This window comes from Harpia harpyja, chromosome 6, assembly GCF_026419915.1.
Source record: "Harpia harpyja isolate bHarHar1 chromosome 6, bHarHar1 primary haplotype, whole genome shotgun sequence".
NCBI lineage: Eukaryota > Metazoa > Chordata > Aves > Accipitriformes > Accipitridae > Harpia > Harpia harpyja.
In genome coordinates this window covers 7,860,263-7,885,015 of record NC_068945.1, presented here as the reverse complement: position 1 = coordinate 7,885,015, position 24,753 = coordinate 7,860,263, and the positions used below count along the sequence as shown (strand labels likewise).

Genomic DNA, 24,753 nt, shown 5'->3' with positions numbered 1-24,753 from the left:
AAAACTCCAAGGCAAGCTCTCCTCTACTTTCCTACTCAAAGACATGTCGCTCCCTTGTTCACGGCTTGGCAGTGAAGCATCACTTGGCATCCTCATCCTCTTCTTGACTGGGATAGTATATGAATTTTAGATATGTTCAAATTTTACTTCCAGATAATGATGCTTTTCATTTACATGCAATAAGATATTCTTCCAAGAATGCCCAGAAGTCAGTGTTAAATGAGCTTTAATAAACAGTATGCTATTATCATAATCATCATTGCAGTTATGCAGGGAGAATGAGAATAATGTTTGGATTTTTCCAAGAACACCATCTGAAGGCCATGAGTCATCAGCTAACATAGAATATATCCATCTCTTTACCTAATGCTTCTCATCATATGAAAGGATGGATACGTGGCATGAATGGCTGCACATTGAATGAATGTGGCATGAATGGTTGCACTGCTAGCTGGAATGCTGTGATGGTATTCAGAAAAGTATTAATTACTGAATGGGAAACTGAATTTTCCAATGTATTGGAAACAAAATTTTTTCGGTATTATATATTAACTGTCTTTTGGAATGGATGATTTTCTAAATCTAAGTAAATGTACCTTGTTCAGGATCCCAGGGGGGGGCGTGGGGGGGGGGGGGGCAGGTAAAAAGCAAAGTCACAACCCTGGACTTCAGGAGAGCAGACTTCGGCCTCTTCAAAGATCTGCTCAGAAAAGTCCCATGGGATAAGACCCTGGAGGAAAGAGGGGCCCAAGAAAGCTGGTTAATATTCAAGAATTACCTCCTCCAAGCTCAAAGCGGCCCATCCCAATGAGTAGGAAATCAGGCAGGAATGCCAGGAGGCCTACGTGGGTGAACAAGCTGATCCTGGCAAAACTCAAACACAAATAGGAAGCATAAAGAGAGTGGAAACAGAGACGGGTAACCTGGAAGGAACACAGAGACGCTGTCTGAGCATGCAGGGATGAGGTTAGGGAAGCCAAAGCCCAAAAGGAATTGAATCTGCTGAGGGGTGTCAAAGGCAACAAGGAGGGCTTCTACAGGTACATGGATGACAAAAGGAAGACTAAGGAAAATGTGGTCCCACTGCTGAATGAGACCAGGGACCTGGTGACACAGGACCTGGAAAAGGCTGAGGTACTGAATGCACCTTGGCCTCGGTCTTTACTAGCAAGACTGGTCTTCAGGAATCCCAGGCCCCAGAGACCAGGGAAAAGTCTGGAGCCAGGAAAATGTATCCATGGTGGAAGAGGATGAGGTCAGGGAATACTTAAGCAAGCTGGACATGCATAAATAAGTCCATGGCCCCTGATGAGATGCACCCACGAGTGCTGAGGTAGCTGGCGAATGTCATTGCAAGGCAACTCTTGATACTCGTTGATTGATCACAGCAACTGGGAGAAGTGCCCAAGGACTGGAAGAAAGCAAATGTCACTCCTACCTTCAATAAGGGCAGGAAGGAGGACCCAGGGAACTACAGGCCGGTCAACCTCACTTCAATCCCTAGGAACCTGATGGAGCAACTAATTCTGGAAACCATTTCCAGGCAAATGAAGGAAAAGAAGGTGATTTGGAGTAGCCAGCATGGATTCACCAAGGGGAAGTCGTACTTGACCAACCTGATAACCTTTTATGATGAGATGATTGGCTTGGTAGACAGGGAGAGAACAGTGAACTAAGGCTTTCAACACTTTCTCCCATAAGATCCTCATAGAGAAGCTGTTGATGTACAGGCTGGATGAGCAGACAGTGAGGTGGATTGAAAACTGGCTGAACAGCTGGACCCAGAGGGTGGTGATCAGTGACACGAAGTCTACAGCTGGAGGCCAGTCACTAGCGGTGTACCCCAGGGGGCAACACTGGATCTGACCTGGTTCAACATCTTCATTAATGATCTGGATGATAGGGCAGAGTTTGCTAATGACACAAAACTGGGAGGAGTGGCTGATACACCAGACGATTGTGCTGCCATCCAGAGAAACCGCAACAGGCTGGAGAAATGGGCTGACAGGAACCTCATTAATTTCAGTAAGGAGAATTGCAAAGTCCTGCAACTGGAGAGGAACAATCCCATGCACCAGTACATGCTGGTGGCTGACCAGCTGGAAAGCAGCTTTACAGAAAAGGACCTGGGGTTCTGGTGGACACCAAATTGACCATGAGCCAACAGTATGCCCTTGTGGCAAAGAAGGCTTATGGTATCCTGGGCTGCATTAGGAGGAGCGTTGCCAGCACGTCAAGGGAGGTGATCCTTCCCCTCTGCTCAGCACTGGTGAGATCACACCTGGAGTGCTGGGTCCAGTGTTGGGCTCCCCAGTACAACAGAGACATGGACATACTGGAGAGGGTCCAATAAAGGGCCATGAAAATGATGAATGGACTGAAGCATCTCTCGTATGAGGAAAGGCTGAGAGAGCTGGGATGGTCTAGCCTGGAGAAGAGAAGGTTTGGAGGGGAACTTAGTAATGTATATAAAGGGAGGGTAGGGTACCTGAAGGGAGGGTACAAAGAGGAAGGAGCCAGGCTCTTTTCAGTGGTGCCCAGTGACAGGACCAGGGGCAGTAGGCACAAACTGAAAGAGAGGTGGTTCCCTCTGAACATCAAGAAACACTTTTTTACTGTGAGGGTCACCAAACACTGGCACTGTTTGCCCAGAGAGGTTGTGGAGTCTCCCTCCATGGAGTTAGTCAAAAGCGATCTGGACATAGTCTTGGACAACTGGTTCTAGGTGGCCCTGCTTGAGCAGCAGGGTTGGAGCAGATGACCTCCAGAGGTCATAGAATCACAGAATGGTTTGGGCTGGAAAGGACCTTTAAGGATCACCTAGTCCAACCCCCCCTGCCCTGAATCCTTCACTAGACCAGGTTGCTCAAAGCCCATCCAACCTGACCTTGAACATTTCCAGGGAGGGGGCATCCAAAACTTCTCTGGCCAACCTGTTCCAGTGTCTCACCACTCCCATCATATAAAATTGCTTTCTTGTGTCTAATCTAAATCAACCCTCTTTTAGTTTAAAACCATTGCCTCTTGCCCTGTCACTACAGGCCTTGGTAAAAACTCTCCCTCCGTCTTTCTTATAAGCTCCCTTTATATACTGAAAGGCCACAATAAGGTGTCCCTGGAGCCTTCTCTTCTCCAGGCTGAACAACCCCAACTCTCTCAGTCTTTCCTCACAGGAGAGCTGTTCCAGCCCTCTGATCTGAAGTCCCTTCCAACCTCAACCATTCTGCGTTTTTTTCAAGAGCTCAAATTTTAGACTCTAGTGAATAAAATCTCTGTGCAATACCTATGTGGTCATGTTCAAATGAGGTGCTCAATTTAATAGTGCTTGCCATTTTTTAGTAGAAACAATGATTACAAAAATCCCCTTGTTATTGTTCCAAGCTTGAAAGTGGCTCTGAGATCTTTACTTCATGTTGGAAAATTGAGTTCAATGGACAGATTGGAAAAAGTGTTTTGATGTATTTTTGTGACACTTAATACATTATGTCCACTAGAAATTTGATGAATATTTCTATACGCATTTTGCATAGGGGTGCAACTGGAGCCACCACATTCAACAATGACACATCTTGGTCTATGAATGTGTGATATTTGTGATGCAGTCTTACTTATACAGCAGAATATAGCAGAATATATACATATAAATATAGAATATATTATATATATATATATACAGCAGAATATAAGCTCCCTTTCCTTGGGTTGTAAAATTATGCTTCAAAATGCAGATTTTTTTAAGTGCATAAGACTCTTCCCATCATAACATGGGCAAGTTGATATTAATTATTTATTTACTTTCCCCTACAAAATACTGCTTTCCAGGTACACAATTCGTATTAAATCTGCACCACAATTTGTGCTATGACAAGCCTTCAACTTAATTTGACATTATAAATAGCAACAAACATGACTTCAGCGTGGTCATTTGACTGTCCATCTCCAGGAAGTGTTTTACCCACAAAGGCCACCTGTGCATCTTGTGCATTTAAGTGTGTTCCAAGTGAGTGCTCCAATTCCATATGTCACTTGAGTCTGTTTGTTTGTTTCAGGTGCCCACTGTTACTAGTTACGTTCTTCTGAAAAAAGCCCAATAAATCTAAAGAATGAGAGAGGAATAAAATACAGGAAATACTGAATAATGAGGAAATACTGGCTTTGCTGCTGATGGTTTAATCAAACTTATGTGGTCTTTCTCTGCCAAAGAATATTTCACAACTCTGAATATTTTTGTTTCAAATCAGAGCAAAAGGGCAACCCTTCTACCGAAGGAGTGAGCATTTCTTCCAGCTCAGTGTCCTGGTGGGCTTCCAGAATGGTGAGGAGCTGGGAGGGTAGGTCAGTTTTCAGGATAGCAGGCATAAATGTGATTGCAAACCATTGACTCTGAATTTCTGAAACAGAAATAGAAATAGGCTTCTTTGGAAGCATTTAGACAAGCGCTGCATTTTAGTTTTCAAATGTAAAATCACAAGTTTCTTTTTGCTAAATTTACAGGATGGGAATCTTAATTTAGCAAAAGGAGAAATCCCCACATGACTCTAACCAGAGAACTGGAGGATGAGTAAAGTTTCCTTTTTGACTTCTTTTTTTAGCATTAAAGCTAGTTCTTTTATCCAAGAGGGTTAAGGGTGAGATGGTGGTGGAAAGACAATCAAAGATTAGAGAGAGGGCAAAAGATTAGACCAAACAATCTTGAATGCATAGGTTTAAAAGCAGGTTCCCAAAATCCTGACTCTGTCTGCAGAATTCCAAGTGCACAGAAAAAAACTCTCTTGACCATATTTCATGGCTTTTACTTTGATTTTAGGTCTAGGACATGAACGTTCATTTTAAACAAAACTGAAAACCTCAGAAAACTTAAATATTTCACTCAAAACACCCAATATGCAGCTGCATTTACTATGATATATTCAGTAAATCATTGTGCTTCTCTTCTTGCTTCCTTGTTCTCTCAGCAGTCCTTAGCAGAGGTGATTTAGCAGCATTTTCCATATATCATGTCGCTCTGCAACTTCAAAAATGACAGTATATTTTGCAAGGCCTGCTGTTTAAAGACAGCAGCTTCTGTCTCCACATGAAATCAGAGACACATCTATTTTCTCTGCTAATTATGAGTATTGGGATCTTGCGGCAAGAACATTTTTCCCCACTTGGATTTCTTGAAGTTTTTATAACGCAGGTGGTTTACTGACTGTCTGCCACCAAGGGTAAAGAGCATGACAATGCAGAGAAGAGAAGAAAACTCATTAAAAAGTAAAGCTGTGACACACTATTCAAGGTTGCATCTCTGAGCTTTGCTGAGAAATGAGCTACTTGTGCAGCTATATATGAGTATGAAGCAACTGAAAGCAATGTAAGAAAACTAAGTGAACAGAACAATTTGTCTTTAAAAATCATGGGCACTATGAAGAATAACATTCATGAGTTTGGTAGTTCTAAGGAGATGAATACTCATGTTGAGAACAGTAGGAAAATTATTTGCCAAGAAGCACTGAGAGTGGCTTGTGAGCTGAAGGCTTGTTTTGTAACAACGTGGCATGGGTACAGTGCTTATATGCTGATTTTAATGGACATTGTATTGAACTGAAAAGGCTAATCATAGACTCAAGATTTTTTTATCACTGTGAACAACATAACATCAAGAATACAGAACTGGCTGTGCTAATAAAACCTTATGGCAACAACAGACAACAACTAATTACTAATCTAGTGGTGGCTGTCAAAAAAATATCTTCACCCTTTGTCTTTTTCAGTGTGCAACAAAACCTAAAGATCTGCCTACGAGCATTGTATGACTTGAATGACTCAGTTCATTCGATTAAAGCTATGATTGCATGATGTTTTTTGAACTTTGTCAGTTTTAAATGCTTTCTGCAGCCAAATGACAGCAGAGACGACATCATTCTTAAGACAAATTAACATTGAAGTTGCGGTAATTTTGAAGGACCAGACTTCACAGGCACCTGTGCAAAATGCAATGGTTAGCATGACTTGCAAAGCTAAGTGGAAAGACTGTTTCTCTAACTCATTGCTTACTGAGAATATTCCCTTTACTCAGCAGCACAGAACAGACTCCTGTGAACCAACTAGTTTAATGGACCCTGGGCAATCTGAGAAAGATTTCTGAGGGGGACATTTCAAAGGGAGTTAAGAAGAATTGCATGAAGAATGCACAGAGTGATTTAGAAGACAGTCCCATGTGTGTAGGTGGCTATGGGAAAGAGTAAAGTGCAGAAGATATGTGCATGAAATTGCTTAGTTCTGAATTGCTTTAAAGTCCTGAACATTTTAACCTCATATAACAAAAGATATGACCTCTGTTATAATAATTATTGTATTGTGACTTAAGTGATCATCTTACATATAAGGCTAAATTTTTCTCTCCTGGTGTAAGCCAAAAAACAAGAACTGATTTACGCTACATATCAAGGAAATTCAGGGTTAGGTTTTACTCAAACACAGTAACACATTGTACACTGCACATCTCAGGGCAATTACTGGATGCCATGTGCTCTTCTATTCAGTGCAACTTGGCTCATCATGTAGAGATTCTAATTACAAGTCATTGAGGCATGAAGACGTGGTATAAAATGAAAAAATCCAGACAGCAATGAGGACTAGGAACTTACCCCTTGTTTCATAAGTTCCTGAGCTTGTGTATTCAGCAGCCAGGCACAGGGACCCGTGCTTCATGTCTCGGACAGGGGGACAAGACAGGCTAATGGATTCTTCTCCCAAATGCAGTACAGAACAGTAGACTTTCATTCAACATTTCCTTCCTTCATTTTCTTCAGCGTTTCACTCCCAGTCCATAATACCAGGGCTTTTTGCATGCAACACTTTTCCCTCAGCCAGGCCCCTATGATCAACCATTGCTCCCCTCACTGGTCCGCTGACCCCATGCCCATCGCACCAGTTCCCTCACATCAGTTTCACTCACTGCTTCAGCTCTTCACCGGCTCCTCCTCATACCAGCCCCCTCAGTGAGGGCTCTCCTGCTTCCTCATGGTGTGATCTTTAAGACCCTCTTGTATTATCAAGGGTTATAAGACAGGGCCTCCCACCATGTCCCGCATGTGTTAGAACAACAGCTCTGGATGGGTTACCCCTCCCATCATTCACATCGTACCTGCATCCACCGTAGATCAGTCAGAGCTGGGATCCCAGGTAGTATCTCCACGGCTGCTGAGGCCCCGTGCTTAGACTTAGAAATTGCAGTATTTCCAGACTATGAGATAGCTGTGTAGCAAGACGCTCTCTGTTGTCCCTGCTCCTCCAAATTACTTCTTCATATCCATAATTAAGATAATTGCCATATTGCTAAACACTCATTTAGAGAGGGATGCAGCACACTTGTTGGCTGTTGCTACTGCAGACTTCTGATGCACAGCTTTATGTCTGAAATAAACATAATTAGAGGCTTGCCTAAATACCTCCACCTTCCCTGACTTACAGTTCGGTTTTCATTGAATGGCTCAAATTAGCACAAATACACACAGGAACAAAAGTCCTAAAGAAAAACATGACTGCTCCTGAGAGATTTCAAAGATCTCTATTGTTTGCTAGTGCCACAGAAAAGAGATGCTCTCTTTGATGCAGTCTTCTCTTTGAACAGCCTCCTAAACAGCAGCAAAGCGGCAGGAGGCTTTGCATCATTAAAGGCCCTGTACTTGATGGTTGTTGAGCCTACTGTGCACAGTGACTTACTAAAAAGACACACTACAGAAAAGGTCAGTAGCAGCGATATTTATTCGTTGTGAAATTCTGCAACAGAATGGAAAATGGATTTGAGAAATCAAAGAACTGGATCAGATGTGACATGGATAATTATCAAGACAGATATCTTAGAGGAATGCACCTTCCCCTCTAACGCTCGATGCAGCAGAACAATCCACTAGCAGCTGGACTGGCATTCCTGAGCATTAAATACTGCTGACTTTCCTCAATAAATATGTGTTCCATCTTTGCCTTCTGTTTTTTGAGCCCATAGGGCATACAATCCCATTTGAAAGCTTTTCTCTCTAACCAGAAGAACTATAAATATTTTTATTTGTCTTTTAATGCAGGCTCTGATACTGTTGTACTTTCCAGTTATCAGTACACGAGGAGTGAAATTAAATCAAATATTTGGAAATTTATTGTAAATTGGGAGCTCACATCCGTGAATACCCAGTGGATGGATTTTGAAAACATGATGTTTTGCTCTTACAAACGGTCATTGATTCCTGTTTCTGGGAGACAGGTATGAATCTTTAAAATAGAGTTCTGGAATCATATACTTAATTATGGTTCATTTAGAAAGGAATTTATGAGAAGTGGGTAGAAGTGGTTACACAAGAATGCCAGGACTGAAAGAAGAAAGAGGGAATGAAATTGTTGAAGAAAAAGCCCAAGAAGGAGTCTGGCTGATGTGCATCACCAGCAGGCAAGTTAAGCTTAGATTATCCCTGATGTTACATTAACCTAAGCTCAGACTTGTTTACCCTATTGCAAACCCTGGGGCAGAACTCGCCCCCACAACGGCGTATCCCAGGACGGGGCTCTCTGCAGAGCTCTGCACACTAGTGCCTGTCTGAGTAGCTCACTTTCTCGACCACCGCAGGATCCACCACTTTCTCACAAATGTAAAATTTGTACTCGCCACACCATGCAGTGTCTATATTTGCACCTTGAAGCCACGCACAATCTAGGAAAGGACTTGAGCTGGCTCGTTGGATCTGAAACCTGGGAAAAAATAGCAGAGATATTCATCATCCCATGGAAAAATGTCACAGGCTGATACAATAATTCCCGACTGCTGCTGCCCATTTGACCCACAACAGTATACAAGCTCTCTGATGGGGGCTTGCCTAGGTTGGCAAGTGAGCGAGTGATGGGTAACCTGTCTGCTGGCAAGCAGGCGCGGGGACAGGCGATTACTGAGCAGCAGTTAAAAGTTGCTGGTCCTGCCTCATAACAAGTACGCCTGGACGTGGTCTGCTTCTACCTGTGCAGCGACTTACAGGTCAGGGGAGAAAGCTGATCCATCCTCCCACAGCCAGGGCCCCTCAGATCCATTGTGGGACAGCCCAATCCAGAAAGAGTAAGAACTGTAAGACTGTGCTGATCGCATTGTGAAGTCCTGTACGGAAATAAATGCAAAGCCTGTGAATCACATCCCTGCTTCAGTCATAACGGCCTCTGATTTGGAAAAGGAGAGGGGCAAATGAAAGCGAGCGGCTCACACCTGTGCGTAACAGACTTTATTTCACAAATGAATCTGGGCAGTGCCTCCTACTCCTGGCAGTCAGTGCTGTTTTGGAGATAAGGAAAATGAACCTACTGAGAGGTTTCAGCAGCTCTCAGCTAAAACGACAGTTGAGATAACCGAAGCCTGCACATTAGCTGGGTAATGGGTATAGGATAATGACTTCCTTCCAACACCCCGGTTGCATAAGTCAGGCAGGAGAAGGCCTTTGCATCTATTGCTGTCATTGTACATAGGAAATTGAAAATACAGACAATAAAACCACGGAGTTCAAGACATAATCCCATTGCCATTAAGGGTCTGGGTAGAAATTCCTTTACAGCAAAGAGCTCTTCTGGCTGTGCTTTATCTGCTGCTTCATGTGCAACTTAGGAGTCAGAAAAAGATATGGACCCTCTTCTGCTCAGGTGGGAGAAGAGGCCAGGGAGCAGGCGAGGCCAGGGAGCAGGCAAGGCCAGCGAGCTTTCTAGTTGTGGACAGCAAGAAGCTGAAGGCCAGGCTTCTGATGTTTGCTAAATAGTTTGCTCCAGCAAGACAGCAAAAGAATTGCCAACCAGTACTAGCTTAGTTATATTTGCCCTGAGGTGGGATGAGGATCTAGATGTAGACCCAGGCTAGTGTGTCTCAGTTAAGTCCCCTGAAGTCAGTAGAGAAGCACCAGGGAGGGTGCGGCAACAGTACAAGTAGAGGGGCTCCAAAGGGTGATGGGCAGGTTTTGCCACTTGGTCCAGCACACACACATCATAGCATAATGCACCAGTGGAGGGCTGTTCAGGCCACAGTAAAATGCGAAGTGTATAATTAGAGAGAGAGAAAAAAATAATCTTTACCAGCTCTTCCTTACTCTCTATCTTAAGAAGCCTGGACTCCAGAGTAGAGCATTGAGCCTTGCTTTCTTGCCAAGTTTTCCATTCCTTTGTAAAGTGGTAGCAGTTCTCCCCATACTGTAGCCAGTTCTCAGGACAAGGAATACATTTATGTCCTTGAAAACAAAAGAGCACCTGATCAGGTTTGTCAGTGAGAGCAGTCTCTAGTGGTCTAGTGGATCCCTGCAGGATTACTAGAGCAGTGCTCAGCCTCTCTATTGCAGAGGAGCAAAAAGTCCTCCTTCATTCTGCAGCTAAATTCATGTCTTCATTGGAGACTTAATAAATCCAGTTGCCAGAAGACCAGAAAAACATTTCTAAATGAAAATCAGAAAAACAAATAATAAAGATTTGTTGAGTCTGACCAGCAAACGTGGAGGGTGCTAGTAAAACACAAATAGAGGAAATTTTGGAAGGTTGAGCCATGGTCACAGACACATGGATCTAGGTGGACATAAAAGGAAACCTAGACTTCCAGTCATATGGGTACATCTTCATTCATGTGAACTTACTTTTAACTTCTTGTTAACATCAGGGTCAGCTCTTCCCTGCTATATGCTTTACAATGCAACTTTAACTTTTCTGATAGCATTTCATACTTGCTGTGGATTCGGTGCACAGATGTCAGATAGTGATGGCCAGCCAAAGTGAAAGATAGTGAGCCCATTGCTGTTAAAGAAAATACCTTTCTGACAGCTGCATTTTGACTCTTTTCTGCCACATTATTTTGTTTGTTGTCTGTTGGAACCCTAAGTAATACTAAAGCCAGGAAGAACTCAAAATATTGGATTTTTCTTTCACTTTTGCACCATTTGGAGAGCTCTATTTCTAGTTGGAAAATGAAATAATCACAAGAAGCAAAAAGACCTGTCAGACAAAATATTTTGGAGATCTCTGGGAAGTGGGTCACAACTATAGGGTGAATCATGTTCGTTGCTCTACGGTTCACAGGACCATTTTATACTGCAACAAAACAGTGCCAGCTGGCAATGCCAGGACTTGATGCTGGGTGCAATAGGTAGCACAGCACAGTACAAGTAGCTTCTGGTTTCTGCTAATTCAAATGCAGACATTTACATAGATAATAACCTTGCCACTCTTTCACAAGATGTTAATTTATTATGATTCTTTTCCCTCTGCTATATGATAATCTAGCATATTCAGCTCACCCATCATTAAAGTTTCACACCATTATTTTGCACAAGAAAAAAAAAGATACCATCAGCATATAGTCTGTAAACTGTTAAAGCCAGTGATTACAATCCCATTTGGTAGAGAGCAGCAGTATTTACACTGCTGCATCCATGACTGCATAACAGAATGAAGCTGTCTTGCAGAGTCAAAGCATTCCAGACAATTAAAGCCAGTAGGAATTTTCCATCAGAAACTGACTGTGAAAGAAGGAACATCAATGAATTTACCTATTAGAAATATTTTTTTTTTAAAAAGTGTCATTATCGTGGTATTTTCTGAATTAAAATGTTTGATTTAGGGTGTAAACCAGCTCCATTACAAAAATTCAATGAACGTACTTCAGAAAGACTGATACTTGATCAAAATGGAAATGCAGCCTTTTGGTTGAAATTTGTTTTTAAATTAAATAATTTAGGGCAGGTTTAGAGATTTTGATTTTCCTTCCAATATGGTTGAAGACAGAAAAAAAACCAATCTGTGGCTCCCATAATGCAATGGAACCATCTTCCCACCACTATGTACCTCTGGAGGTGGCAAGTTGCTTTACAGTCTCTGTCAAGTTCAAATTCTGAGCCTGGAGGAGCTCCAGCTGCTGGTTGAGACTTTCCATAACTGCCTTTTGCAGGGTGAAGTTTTCATCCCTTTCATGCACAAGGTGGCAGACCAGGATGACTTGAATCACAGCAAAACAAGAATGAAATTGTTCCATTAATATTAAAGCTAAACTGCTCAATGCAACCTGAATAAACTTACCAAAGACACACGTACCTCCCCATGACTGAATATACTTGACCTACATACAGGTCATGTACACTTATGAGCAAGATGTAATATGTCCCAATTTCAAAGACTGGGAGATCTCTTGAGTGGGTAAACTCCTCCAGTAAGGGACATTTTTTTGCATCGTTAATCCCCTAGGCTAATCCTTTTCCTTAACAAATTTCCTGGACTTTTAGTTGTTCATACTGAGCTCTGAGCACCACTTCTGTGACCATACTTACACCTGGTAGCCAAGACTCCTGCAGCTACCACTGAACTTAGGCAGAAGACCCCAAGCACCGCTGTAGCCAGCCTCCAACAGGAAGATGGACTGGGGGAATCTGAGATAGACAAAAAGAAGGAAAAGCAGCAAGAACAGGAACCTCTCATCTTTGTACCTGCAGCTCCTACGTTGCACAAGACAACATGACCAGTAGTCCGCCCAGTGAATTGCTGAGTTTCAGACCAGTACGTGGTATTACATTATGAAAATTGCCCGTCGTTTGGCTGTGGCCAGTCCTCCTTAGGAGTTGGGGGCTGGGAAGGGAGCAGGCCATGGAGACCACCTTAGCCAGGAGCTTTTAAAAGAAAACAAATTGGACAAATAAAGCTGAACAGCACAGAATTCCACATGTGAGAAAAGAACATCTAGGAAGTATTTGTGCTTACAACATGGCTGAAATTTTCATATGCAACCAGGTATTGGGGTATTTTTACTTTTGAGTGCCTAACCTGCCAAACTGGGAATGAATTTGCCTTTTCAGAAAATAACCTCAGAAACAGTCACCAATGAAAGCCAGGTCCCTGTAAAATAATCTGAAATTAGGGCATACAGAGGTGAATAAGACCATATACCCACAGTCACACAGAAACACAGTCTCACACTTGGAAATGCACACATCCATTCTTGCAATGTGGGCAGATGCAAACACCCGCGTGAACTCACACAGAGCCCCAAAACGCAGAGGAAAGGATTGCTTCCAATTTGAGAGTTTTATGTTCTTTTATTAGACTCCAGTATGACATTTCTGTGGCAATACTTATGTTGAAGGCACTAACAGAAATAACTGGCATACCAACCTGTGGTATTTCTGCCTTTTATCCCTGTGATCTCTAACTCTAACCAAACAGTTAAGAACTCTACTAGATTACTGGGAGTTCAGCTTCAGGCTCCAAGTATAAAAGTCAAGGACCCCTCAAAAGGTGAAAATGAGACAAACACTGGCTAGCTAATAAGGGGAAATTTCCTTCAGAAAGAGCTCTTTAATCTATTAGATTATCATCAAATTTATCAAATTCATCTCCAGATGTTCAGTCAGGCTGGAAAGTAACATCTCTTTGCTTTGCTACTACCTTTCATACAGAGGGATTCTAAAGCACTAATGCATCGCATAAAGAATATAGATTTGGGATCAGCCACATTCCTCCCTTCCTCTGGAAGCTATGTAGCATAATTTTTATGATTTTTAACTACAAAAAGGTATTTGTCCATCTATTCCTTCCCTTGAGAGAAAATGTTTTTTTTTCCCTGGCATTTACTTCATTCCATTAGTCAGATTTAAATAAGTAAAGCTGAAAGACTTTTGCAAGGCCCCTTAGGCAGATTACTTCACTAAGTTCCAGGAGCTGACACTTAACATCTATTGGAACATATTTGGTTTTAGGTAACTGCATCCCACAACCTTAATTATATCTCTCCTCTCAAATCTAAACAGTTTTTCCACATTCTCCACCCTTCCATTCTTTTTCACCTCCCGCCTTTTTTCTTTTCTCCCTCTGATTTCTTAGGAGATTTGAGTACAAAGGGCTCCCAGAAGCCAAGATGCTTCATCCTCCTCTGAGTGTCACATAAAGAATGTTCTCCAAGGTGAGAGTTTGCCTTGGAGAGAACAGCCCCCCCAACACCACCACTACCTTTTGCTCTGGCAGTCTGGAGCTCCTGGTCCTGGGATTTTTCCGGTGTTATGAACCTCAGGTCTGCATATGTCACTTCTTCACTTGTCATTTCTGGCAAGGTTACAGGAGAATTCAAAAGTTTGGTTGCTCCCACAGGAGAAACAGGGATAAGGTTCTGGCTGGGATCAAATGAACGGTCAGTGTCACTTGGAGCTAACAGAGTGATTCACGCAAAAGTCAGAAGGGGTTTTTGGCTCATACTAAAGGATTTCATGACACAGTGATACTGGGGGTTGTTTACGTGAAGCACAGTCTCAGAACAGTATTTAAATCTCCTGTGGACAACAGGGCACGGAAATCTCACAGTTCTCAGTTCCTGGAACAGATGCATAGAGTTACCCAATTTGGGGGTACGCCCTTTCTGTAGAAAGAAAAAGAAGGAAGGGGAGAGGTGAAGAGGAAATTACATTAATTTTGGATGAAGTGTAAACAGCTCCTTGAAGTTTTTCAGCAGCAGGGGTGTTTGTTTCTTGGCTTTATTATACAGTGATTAATATTCAGCAAATTCAGCTGGAGGGGCTCCTCGATCTCTCAAGTGGCACAGGAAGACTGGAGGTAAAATGAAACGAGAAATACACTGATCCCCTTTGCTTATTGTTTGTAAGCACATCGCACTTGTCCTGGTGGGGTAGCACATTGACTTGTCACAGCCATTGCCCATTCCTAGGACACAAAGAAATGAATCCAGGTTTCCCAGCTGCCGTTCCAGGTATGTCTGCACCATAAAAGGGAATGAGTCGAAGAAATCTGCTGAACTTATGGGGAATCTGGGTAGAAAACTTATGTACCAGAATGTGATGCTGTGCTCCTGGACTAGCTCTGGGCTGGAAGCAGTCCAGGCACAGTCACATGTGATAATCACTGCCTTTTAGCAAGAGCGATTAACAGAGCGCAGCAGCATGCCATTGCACTAGGGCTGCCGCTGCATCCAAGGAAGGGTCACCTGTCAGCTTGAGCACCTGCACCATGCTCGCTCGAACTTTGAGCACTAGGAATAGGATGGAGAAACTTAACTGGTCCCATGTTTCCTGGTATTTCTAGGTCTGCTGGCAAAATGACAGGATTGAGATCTGAATTTTCAGTTTTATACCACCCTGCTCTAGGACATGCAGCCCAAGAACTGCTGGTCTCGCCAGCTGTTGGCTCAGGAACAAGGATGAGTACCAGGTAGCACAGAATACTACCCCCCAGCACTGCGTCTCACCAGGGCCTTTGCCATCCCCAGACTGCTGGAGATCTAAGCTCCCCGGGTACAGAGCAAAAGGCATTCCCAGCCTTTTACCTTACAGTGGAAAAATTGAGCGCAATGACTTAGACTCCAGCATCTGGGCAAACACATATAGACCAATACATGTTAATTTACAGGAGCGCCTTACCCTGTCTCCAATGAGCTGCTGCTTTTGAACCCTCCGTGACATTTTCTCTCAACCCTTATGTCCTCAGTGGAAAGAGCACAAAATGTGGGAGGGAAGTGTTCTGCTTCTTTATGCACAGTTTATTCAGAAATCATCTGCTTTTGTTTTACAAACAACAGAGCCCTTTTGGATTATCATCAGTCAGTGTAAAATACATGAAAGCTTTGATAATGTCTTACTACACCTGCAAAAGTATCAGGGGTCCTTCTGAGCCCCAAATGTGTTCTCATATTTTACATTTCTAAATGCCCATGGGGAAGTATTGGGTATGACTAATCAAGCTGGCTGTAGTGGAATACTCCTTTGAAGAGTAACAGGCAACAAGCAGCAATTTCTCAACAACTTCTAAGAGCAGTACAACAGCATTTTTTCAGCTCATTAAGAAGCTTTACTCCCAGTTAAGATCATGCTACCTAGGAAATAGAAGTTAGAACAGGCTTGAGATACATCCCTTGATACAACCAGAACAGGGAAGCAGAGACGACGGTAGTATTTTCTGTCCATACCACAGTTTGCTTTCTCTGGCATCCAAGGAAGGGTATGTTCAAATCACAGAGCTTACTATGGAATGGACCCTTAGATTTTAAAAAATCACAAAGAACAGAAAAAAGTCAATGATGGGATATTTTTGTTTGCTTTAGCAGTTCTGTAAGGGTCTGGTCACATTTTTAAAACCTTTTGAAAGGTGGCAAGGGGGAAATATGAAAGAGAAAAGTCACTTCAATATAATGTAAAACAAATAAAAACAAAATACTGAGATAATTGAGGCAAAATAGCAGGGGAATGTGGAAAAATTTAAACCACTGTTGAATGACAGGCTAGCAGGGCCATAGGTGGATTACTGGAAGCACAGTATTAATGGAAATGCCATAGAAATAGAGTGATCAGTAAGTTTCAGCAAGAATGACTTATGATATGCTTTTGGAGGGGTCACTGTTTCATGTCACACTGCTGCTTTCTCTTTAGAGAAATTTTTTATCACTTTATCTGATATTTCTCCAGTTTGATTCTTCTAGAATTCAAAATTCTCATGAGACTAAATTTCAGTTAAAAATCAAGCCATAATCTCTTGAATTATCACACTGATAATAAAAATCCCCTGAAAAACGTTGGTAATTTGTACTTCTTTTCCACATTGAATCCCACCAGTTTTAAAAGCTGTACGTACAAGAAAGGCTATTTTACAGTTCTGCTGGGTCTTTTGTTCTAAAACACCTATAATACACAAAAGAGCTTAAGGAGAAAGAGACAAAAAGAATATTGGGCAATTCCCATGTAAATACAAAGCCAATAGCTCGTGTTTCTATGTTTCTTATTTGTCCACCAGGACTCAGAAACCTTCTTCCAGTAGTAGACTAGGATAGATAGATAGATAGATAAACTCATGCTAAGGCATGTTTATACTGCACCACTACTTTTATAATTAAAGAATGGTAAATGGTTTTTAGCCTGCCTTGGGAGAATACATTATGTTCATGAATCCATTGGTTCTGCTCTGCAACTCTAATATGCATCACCAAGGCTAATGATTCACCAGTTTAATGTGAATGCATTGTGATTGCAACACGGGGCAACAAGTTTCTCTAGTTGCCATCCTACCCTTAACATATATTTATGCACAAGTCCCAGGTGGTTCCCAAACACAAATAGCAACACATTACTGCAGAGCATTTTTTTCTCGCTCAGCTATTCAAAAGAGAAAGAGAAGGTGAACACAGTTATATGCATGTAATAACACTCTGAGTAGCCACAAGCAGTAACAGAAATCTAAAGCAGTTCTACAAGAGAGAGAAAATTAATGGGTCATTGAATGGAACCTTCTAATATAATCAGCTGCAGGACAAATAGTATCCAGGACAGGAGAATCAACATGTATTGCCTATGATGCAAAGTATTTAGGGGGACTTGGCTGGCCATGCAGGAAGCTCAGGAGTGGCAACTGTGAGTGAGCAGACTATCAGCTGCAGGACTGACATAGCAGGAGACTACCAGGTAAGAGGGATGGTGGCAGAGCCTTAAAATGGGAGATACAAGAGGTGTTGCATATGCATACACATATATATGAATATGCGTACATATATATGCATATACATGTGTATATATGTGTTGCATTCATGTACATATACATATACATATAACTATATGTATATAAAATGCTGTATATAATTATTATATTGCAAACTGTTTCACTTCAGCAGGAACACCTCGCTTGTAACATACACTCTGGATGTTGATCATATGGCTAAAGTCAATAGATTGGATCCACAGAAGTAGGACAATGGGAGTGCAGCGACAGAAAAGGTACTGGAGGAAGGAGAGGAATCTGAACTCCATTTAAACAGGTCAATAGCATGACCTTCAACCCACCCCCCTCAGGGTAGGGGCGGAGAGAGGAATAATTGGGAATGAACAAACTCAGAGACCCTTTCTGCTCACAGAAGGGAAGGGTCAGGTCTGCAGAGATCTCACGATGCCCTTCACTGAACTAGTTCAACATCTAAAGTAAGAACTTGTAGCCACCGCTTTTCTCCTGATCTGGCTGGAAGGCTTTAGAGATCCCTTCAAAAGAGGGAGAGAAGCAGGCCAAGAGAGTAACAAAAGGAGACAGGCAAGAAACAAACAGGAATTGCCAGTGACAAAGAGAGAAAGCAAAAACCTGAAGGGCAGAGAAGAAAGATAGACCCAGAGGAGGACAGAAGGAGGTAGATCAGGAAGAAGAGACTGGATTCAAAACACAACAAGGAATCTGCTCCTTCTCCTGGTCTGGTGAGGGAGTGGACTGGTAAGGATGAACTGAAGCTAGAAAGGACAAGAAGACATTGAGCAGCTTGAGACACCAAGAGGCCACAGAATCACCCTACGGGGATGCATAGCCCAGTCATGATCTGCTTTGTTTTAGTGTGTTTCTTATGGGTAAGTCACATCTCAGGTTCCTTTTTATGGGGTCTCTGTTCAGTTATGGGGTTACCTTGGAAAGACGGAGGGGCATTACCAATTGACAGTTACAATAATTTCCCTGATGTTAGAAAGAATTGGACATATGAAAGGCAGACATGCAGGAGAAGAGTATTTGCTGCTCTTCCAGGGATGGTAATACAGAGGTCAGGGTACCCAAGGAAAAGGAATGAGAAGGGTAGGAGTGCTGGAGGGACAGAGCAGAATTCAAGTCAGTGTGGGTATAATATGAAGCAGGACATTTAAAGGTTCTTAATATTTGAGCATGGAGAAGGATCTACATCTGTAGCATGACATAGCTTGGTGGGGAAAGGGAAACCTGTGGTGAGGGTGAAGGTAAGTTGGGATCTGTGCTGGGCACAGTGCTAAGTAGGATTTTAATGACTACAGGAAGTTAAGATACGCAAAAATGCAGTTGGTATCACAGTAATTTCAGATCTACAGCAGAATATATGATGGAAACAACAGAAGATAGATAACAGTAAGTTCTTACTGTAGGAGATTCAGACTGGTAATAGTCCAGGTGACAGAGATAAAAGTTGCATAAGACAAAGACTTAATTCACTCTAGCTGTTTGGTTTTCTCCTTCTAGGTCCCCCAAGTAAAAGGTGAGGAAGGCTGTCTCAACGCTGAACTGTGAGTATTTGTTGATCTTGCACTCTTTTAAGAAGACAATGAAGGACAAAGGCAGTAGTAGACATCAGTGTTATGACATGGGTACCGACATTTTCCAGAAAAGCTTAGTTTAATTGTGACTATTGAAAACTCACATAAAAGTTCCATTGCTTTGAATGTGAAGTGTATTATTTACTATCTATTCAACATACTGATCATGCGGTACTGTTCCTGCTACCTATTTGGGTAACTGTAATGGTTAAGAACTTTCTGGTGTAATTTTGGTTGACTGAGATTATAAATTTGGAATTGACCTTTCCTTGAAAAATTAGTTGAAATATAGTGCTCTGGTGAATATTCCTCTTGGTGATGTCACTTGTAAGAATAACAGAAATCAAGACAAAGCAAACGTGAAAAATTGCCTAGGAGGGGGTTTTTTTGCTAAAAAAAAGGTCTTCAAAAATGCACAGGCAGGTCTACTAACTAAAACTAAAGGAACATACAACACAGCATCCAAAATGTACCCACAGGGCCAGAAAGAAATCAAAGAGAAAGTCAGAAAAAACTTAGCAGAAGATAACATGGTTGGGCAGACTAAATTGTGAAAAAAAAAATATAAAAGAAGGGAGATTCAGAAATTGTAACACAATGCAAATCCCTAAGGCTTGCAAACAGAATTGGGCAGGCACAAATATCAGGGGAACAATAAAGAGATAAAGCCAAAGAGAAGGCAAACTCACCTAACAGGGAGATTGATGAGGTTGGACAACGATCTCCCCCACAAAGCACAGTGAGTTTCTCATCATTATACCATTTAGAAGCTGGAGTGTAATTGAGGAGCATGAGGAGAGCTGGAAGAGGATATAGTAGGGATCTTCCCATTTATTTGGCATTCTGTGGCTAACTATATGTTGTACCCTCTTCTCCTCAGCTGTTCAGGTACAGAGTGGGACCGTTTGTGGTATATCTGGTAAGATGGCATATGTTTACTTTAAATATCTGCATCACCGGACAATTCCAGTAGCAAAGAGTGGGATTAAATGTGACCTGCTCATGCCACCCCCACTTTCCCTTGGGACATTAATGCTCTACAGTAGCAAGGCAACCCCTTAGTTATCGCATCGTCTTTAACAAACGTTGGCTTGCCAGCTTCCTTTTGTATTCCACATATCAATTTAGTCAGGTGAACAATATTAATAAAGCATTCATGGCACAATATACCTTTTAGAAGGCCCATTTTTAAAGTAATTTCAGTCTGATTCCTTAGTAATTCTCAAGAGGATGCAATTAAAAAGGATGGTAGTTGTCGGACATCTACAAGGCTGCATTACTAAGAGTATAGCCAGTAGATTGAGAGATACAATTTTTCCTCTCTGCTTGTCACTCATGAAGACTCATCTGGAATATGTAGTCCAGTCTTGGCCCCTCGGTACAGTTGACAAACCAGAGCAAGTCCACTGGAGAGCCAATAAAATGGTCAGGGGTCCAGAGGACATGATGTATGAGGAGGGGCTGAAAGGACTGGGTTTGTTCAGCCTGGAGGAGACTAAGGGGACAACCTAATTGTAGTTTTCCACTACCTAAAGTGGATCTAGGGAGAAGATAGAGCCAGAGTCTTCTCAGAGGTGCCCAGCAGAAGGACCTGAGGTGACAGGCCAAGCTGCATCCAGGGAAATTCTGATTAGACAGAAGGAAAAAATGCTTCCCCCAAGGGTTGTGCAGCACTGGAACATGTGCCCAGAGGGGATGTGTGATCTCCATCCCTGGAGACTGTCCACATTCTGCTGCACAAGGCTCCAAATGACCATGTCTACTTTCGAGGTTAGCCCTACTTCAGGCAGGGGGAGACCTTAAAAGGTCCGCTGCAAACAAAGTCTTTCTGTCCTAATTCTGTGTCCTCTCCCTTTCCAGGCTGGTGGTGGTCCTTGGTGGGCTGCTGCTCCTGTGTGGCCTGGTTTCTGTCTGCATGAGATGCTGTTTTCATTGCCGTCAGGCAGGGGAGGAATCGGGCCCTCAGCCCTACGAGGTCACCGTCATTGCTTTTGATCATGACAGCACCCTCCAGAGCACCATTACCTGTGAGTTGGCTTCGACAGAGGCTGGGGACCTCAGCACAGCCCGAGATGAGGGGCCGCACTGTACAAAGCCCCGATTGCGGCTTTTTACAAGGTGGCAGAGGGAAGATCACGGCAGGATGCAGGGAAAGCGGCACCTGTACGTAGTACAAATTAAAGGGCTCCTCAGGCTTCATGTAGCAAATGCAGCCAGATGGTGAATCAGCTGTGAGACATGTTTGGGTGGAATTAGGGCAGCTACAGGCCTCGGTGGCATCTGAGGAAGGAGTAATTGTGGGATGTTGCTGATGGGGTTTCACCCCCCCTCCTTTTAGGGGAGGATGAAGGGGCAGGAAAAGGAAAACATTCAGGCTGTGGGGAGAGAAAAGCCTGTGCGCTGCAGATATACTTGTCCTCCTCTAATCACATGGTGCTTTCAGGATGAGGTAAACAGCTTTTGTCTCCTCCTTTTCAGCTCTCCATTCTGTGTTTGGGCCTGCTGCCAGGAGGATATTAGCGGTGGCACACTCCCATAGCGCTGCACAGGGAACACCACCCCTCTCAGCACCAGACACTCCTCCAGTCTACGAAGAAGCTCTGCACATGAGCAGATTCACAGTCGCCAAGACAGGGCAGAAAGTGCCAGACCTGGATCCAGTGCCGGAGGAAAAACTGCAGGCATCTGCTGAGGGCAAGGATGCCCAGCCACCCCTCCCAGGACACTAGTGCCTGTTTTTACTGAATGGCAAATAATGCAGAATAGTTACATGCAGACACTAATTCTTCTGAGCAGGCTTAGGAATATCAGATTAACCTCCTCAGTCTAATGAGAAAGGGAAAAAAACAGAGACTAAGATAGTTTCAGATCCCGCATATTTTGACGGCTCCTTTTGACACCTCCTTGAGTTAATCAACAATTGGCCTTCCCCGTGTCCATTTATTAAGCACACACACATCACCAGTATCACCCTTTGCACAAACAAGCAGGCAGCAGGATCAAGGCGCTGAGCTACTCTTCAGGCTAGTGACCTGCAGGGAGGCTGCAAATGCTGTCTCATTCTGCTTGCCTGCAGTCTAAGTTTCCTGGGTATGGCAGAGAGGTTTCACAACAGGAAAAAGAAAGACATACGAGAAGGTCTTAAGACCTAATAGTAACAGCAAACTTCTGGAAAGTGTCAACCACTTACAGTAAATTTAATGCCTGTAAACAAAGGAGAGTATACATTTGGTAGTATATGCAGTATAGTGCCCTAAATACCCTACAGGATATATAGAATGAATACAGACTGGTTCTGAATATGATATATAGCAATTCTGAAATACTGGTCACAAGCTCTTATATTTGAAATAAAAAAATATATATCTGTGATAACAGATCAAACAAGGGGAGGAGCAGGAAGACTACCCCTGAAGTAAAGTTCAATTGTATTTTGGTTGCATTCGTATTGTATCTTTTATTAATTATTCCTAATGTTGCTGTCAAAAGCAGATCAAATTCATTAAGACCATTTAAAATATTTAAGCCATTACTCATATAGAAATAGTTTGTGAGTCTTTCCTGATTGATACAGCTATGTTGAATCATCCAGAAATACTAATCAAACTGTTTGGATGAACACAGCTATGGACCTTTTGTAAAATATCTTCTTGGACTAGGTACTCATGAGAAGGTGACTGTTGAATTATTGTCTCTACCTCTGGGTTCAGCAGCTGAAAACATTAAAGCAGAAGGACATCCAATATCAGATGATAAGCAGTCATGAATGAATTGCATGTACATATTAATCTTGATATGAATGCACAGGTCACGGATATCACACCTTTCTGAAGTGCCTGCATAGCCCTTCCTACTGGACTACTCAAATTCTTACTGTCCTTAATATGCTGATCTTTACAACTCTCCTGTGAAAATACAGAAAATATAGTTATTTTTGTGGATAAGGAGAACAAGGACCAGGTCCCCAGGTATGTTTAAGAACGTAACTGCTGTTGAGATTACAGCCCTGGAGAATTTTAGAGAAGGTTGGTAAGACAGCTTCAGGGGTAGCATAAAGCAGAACTGAATGACCAAAACACCTTTGATGGTGTCCCAGACCTTGTCCAGTCACAGGAATTTTGTATCCAAGGGAATTTAATGAGGGTCTTGATTTCCTAGGTCACAAACTTCTTCCCGAATTGCCTAGTTGTTACCTAACTGTACCATTAATGAGTGATAAACTGGAATGGAATAAATAAATGTGACACATAAGGTTATGTCTCTTCTGCCATACAGCACGCTTGAAATAACAACAACTGTTTGTGAAACATCTACTAGAGCCCTATTTCATCAGCTGCTCTCTGAAGTACAGCTCAAGCCTGACTTCTCCACCAAGCCGCAGAACATTTCCTGCAAGGCTCTTGTTTACTCCACAGTAAAAGCCTGAAACGAGCAGAGACATTTGGATCTGCTGAACATGCGCCAAGGCCTATCAAGCCCAGAAACTTCCTGGAAACCTTCACAATCGTTTCCAGGGGGAACATACCGTTCCTCCGCCGCCTCCCCCCCTTCCCTCCCGCCTGCGAGCCCCGAGCACTGCGGGCATTGAACACCAGATGGCAGCCCTGCTCCACGGGGCAGCAAGCCTGCCCAGAAAAACGGGAATGCGCGGTTTTTAATAATTTGCAAGAGTAATTACACCGTTTGGGGTTTTTTCCTAAGATGTGCAATATCAAGGGAAGTTTTAAAAATCTTCGTTTTCCCCTCCTCTGCATCAAATCAGCTCTGCTATCTCCTTTCTCAGTTTCAAGGGGAAAAGTTACAGGTCACTCGTACCCAGAGCTGGGCATTACCTCCCGATTGCAGCATTTTTCCCTTGACCAGAGCCAGTATTGTCTGACTCTCCTGTCCCTTCCCGTCTGCCCACATCTTTCTTTGCTTGTCTCAGTTTTACTTGTTAGGTGCTAGAGCAGGTACCCTCAAGGTTTTTTTACCGGCAAGACTTCCAAAATATTTCAAGTGACAATAATGATAGATATAACCTCACTTGCTCAGGGATTGTTTCCTACTAAACTGACTTCAGATGAGCACTCAGAGCCCATAGGACATGATAAAACACCAGATTAAAACAAACAAACAAAAAACAGAAGCAGACCTACAGACACTCTATTTAACCGTAGAAGGTTGTGTAGGAAAGCGAAGACCAGGTGTCCGTGACGGGAGACACTTCACTCTTGCCCTCAGATCTGTTAGGATTCAAAGACGTTCTCTCCTCACAAACAATCCAAAAACGAGGACAGAGTCAGTAAAGATCCCATGTACTTGGTGAAAAAGCAGGATCACACCCCATAAAAATATAGCAAGTTTACTTATTTACAGAGTTAAACTGCTACTTGGTACTGCCATTTGCTGTTATTCAGCTGGGTTTTTTTTTTTTTATTCCATCAGTGGTGGTTCCATCTCACTGTTGCATCTGGACATTGAATATACTTTGTGTGTTGCATTGTATCAGCCAATAAGCACTTTGAAATCTTCTATGCTTTCAGATTGAAAATTAAACATTAAATATTATTAAATATAAAGAACGAATGCTTTCATGCAACAGTCAAATAAATATTCAAGTAGCAACTGTTTTCCCCATGCTTAAGAGCAATAGGGATATGAATCTCCCACAAATACACAATAAGATGCATTGGAAAATAAATAAAAGGTTTCT

The 24,753-nt window shown here is 42.5% G+C and overlaps 2 protein-coding genes across 2 annotated transcripts; one reads left to right on the top strand and one right to left on the bottom strand.

Annotated features, from left to right (window-relative positions):
- Positions 1–5,507: 5,507 nt before the first annotated feature.
- LOC128143431 (oxidized low-density lipoprotein receptor 1-like) lies at positions 5,508–14,512 on the bottom strand. The gene is made up of 6 exons (XM_052790632.1): positions 13,981–14,512; positions 12,309–12,407; positions 11,830–11,979; positions 10,078–10,229; positions 9,003–9,121; positions 5,508–8,724 (listed from the first exon to the last, which is right to left on the bottom strand). The coding sequence occupies exons 1-6, from the start codon at positions 14,069–14,071 to the stop codon at positions 8,562–8,564; spliced, it is 774 nt and encodes a 257-aa protein (XP_052646592.1). The 5' UTR covers positions 14,072–14,512; the 3' UTR covers positions 5,508–8,561.
- Positions 14,513–19,224: 4,712 nt separating this feature from the next.
- On the top strand, positions 19,225–22,014 carry TMEM52B (transmembrane protein 52B). Its single transcript, XM_052789859.1, has 3 exons — positions 19,225–19,229; positions 20,919–21,085; positions 21,537–22,014. The coding sequence occupies exons 1-3, from the start codon at positions 19,225–19,227 to the stop codon at positions 21,785–21,787; spliced, it is 423 nt and encodes a 140-aa protein (XP_052645819.1). The 3' UTR covers positions 21,788–22,014.
- The last annotated feature ends 2,739 nt before the right edge of the window (positions 22,015–24,753 follow it).

What these genes read in the sequence shown, in the direction of transcription:
- TMEM52B (XM_052789859.1), top strand. An exon ending in CCTCCAGAGCACCATTACCT is followed by an intron (nt 21,086 to 21,536) that starts GTGAGTTGGCTT and finishes CCTCCTTTTCAG; the next exon opens with CTCTCCATTCTGTGTTTGGG.
- LOC128143431 (XM_052790632.1), bottom strand. Translation starts at nt 14,071, where the DNA reads ATGACAAGTGAAGAAGTGACATATGCAGACCTGAGGTTCATAACACCG. An exon ending in AGGAGTCTTGGCTACCAGGT is followed by an intron (nt 11,980 to 12,308) that starts GTAAGTATGGTC and finishes CTGTGATTCAAG; the next exon opens with TCATCCTGGTCTGCCACCTT. An exon ending in TAGAGAGTAAGGAAGAGCTG is followed by an intron (nt 9,122 to 10,077) that starts GTAAAGATTATT and finishes ATTTCCGTACAG; the next exon opens with GACTTCACAATGCGATCAGC.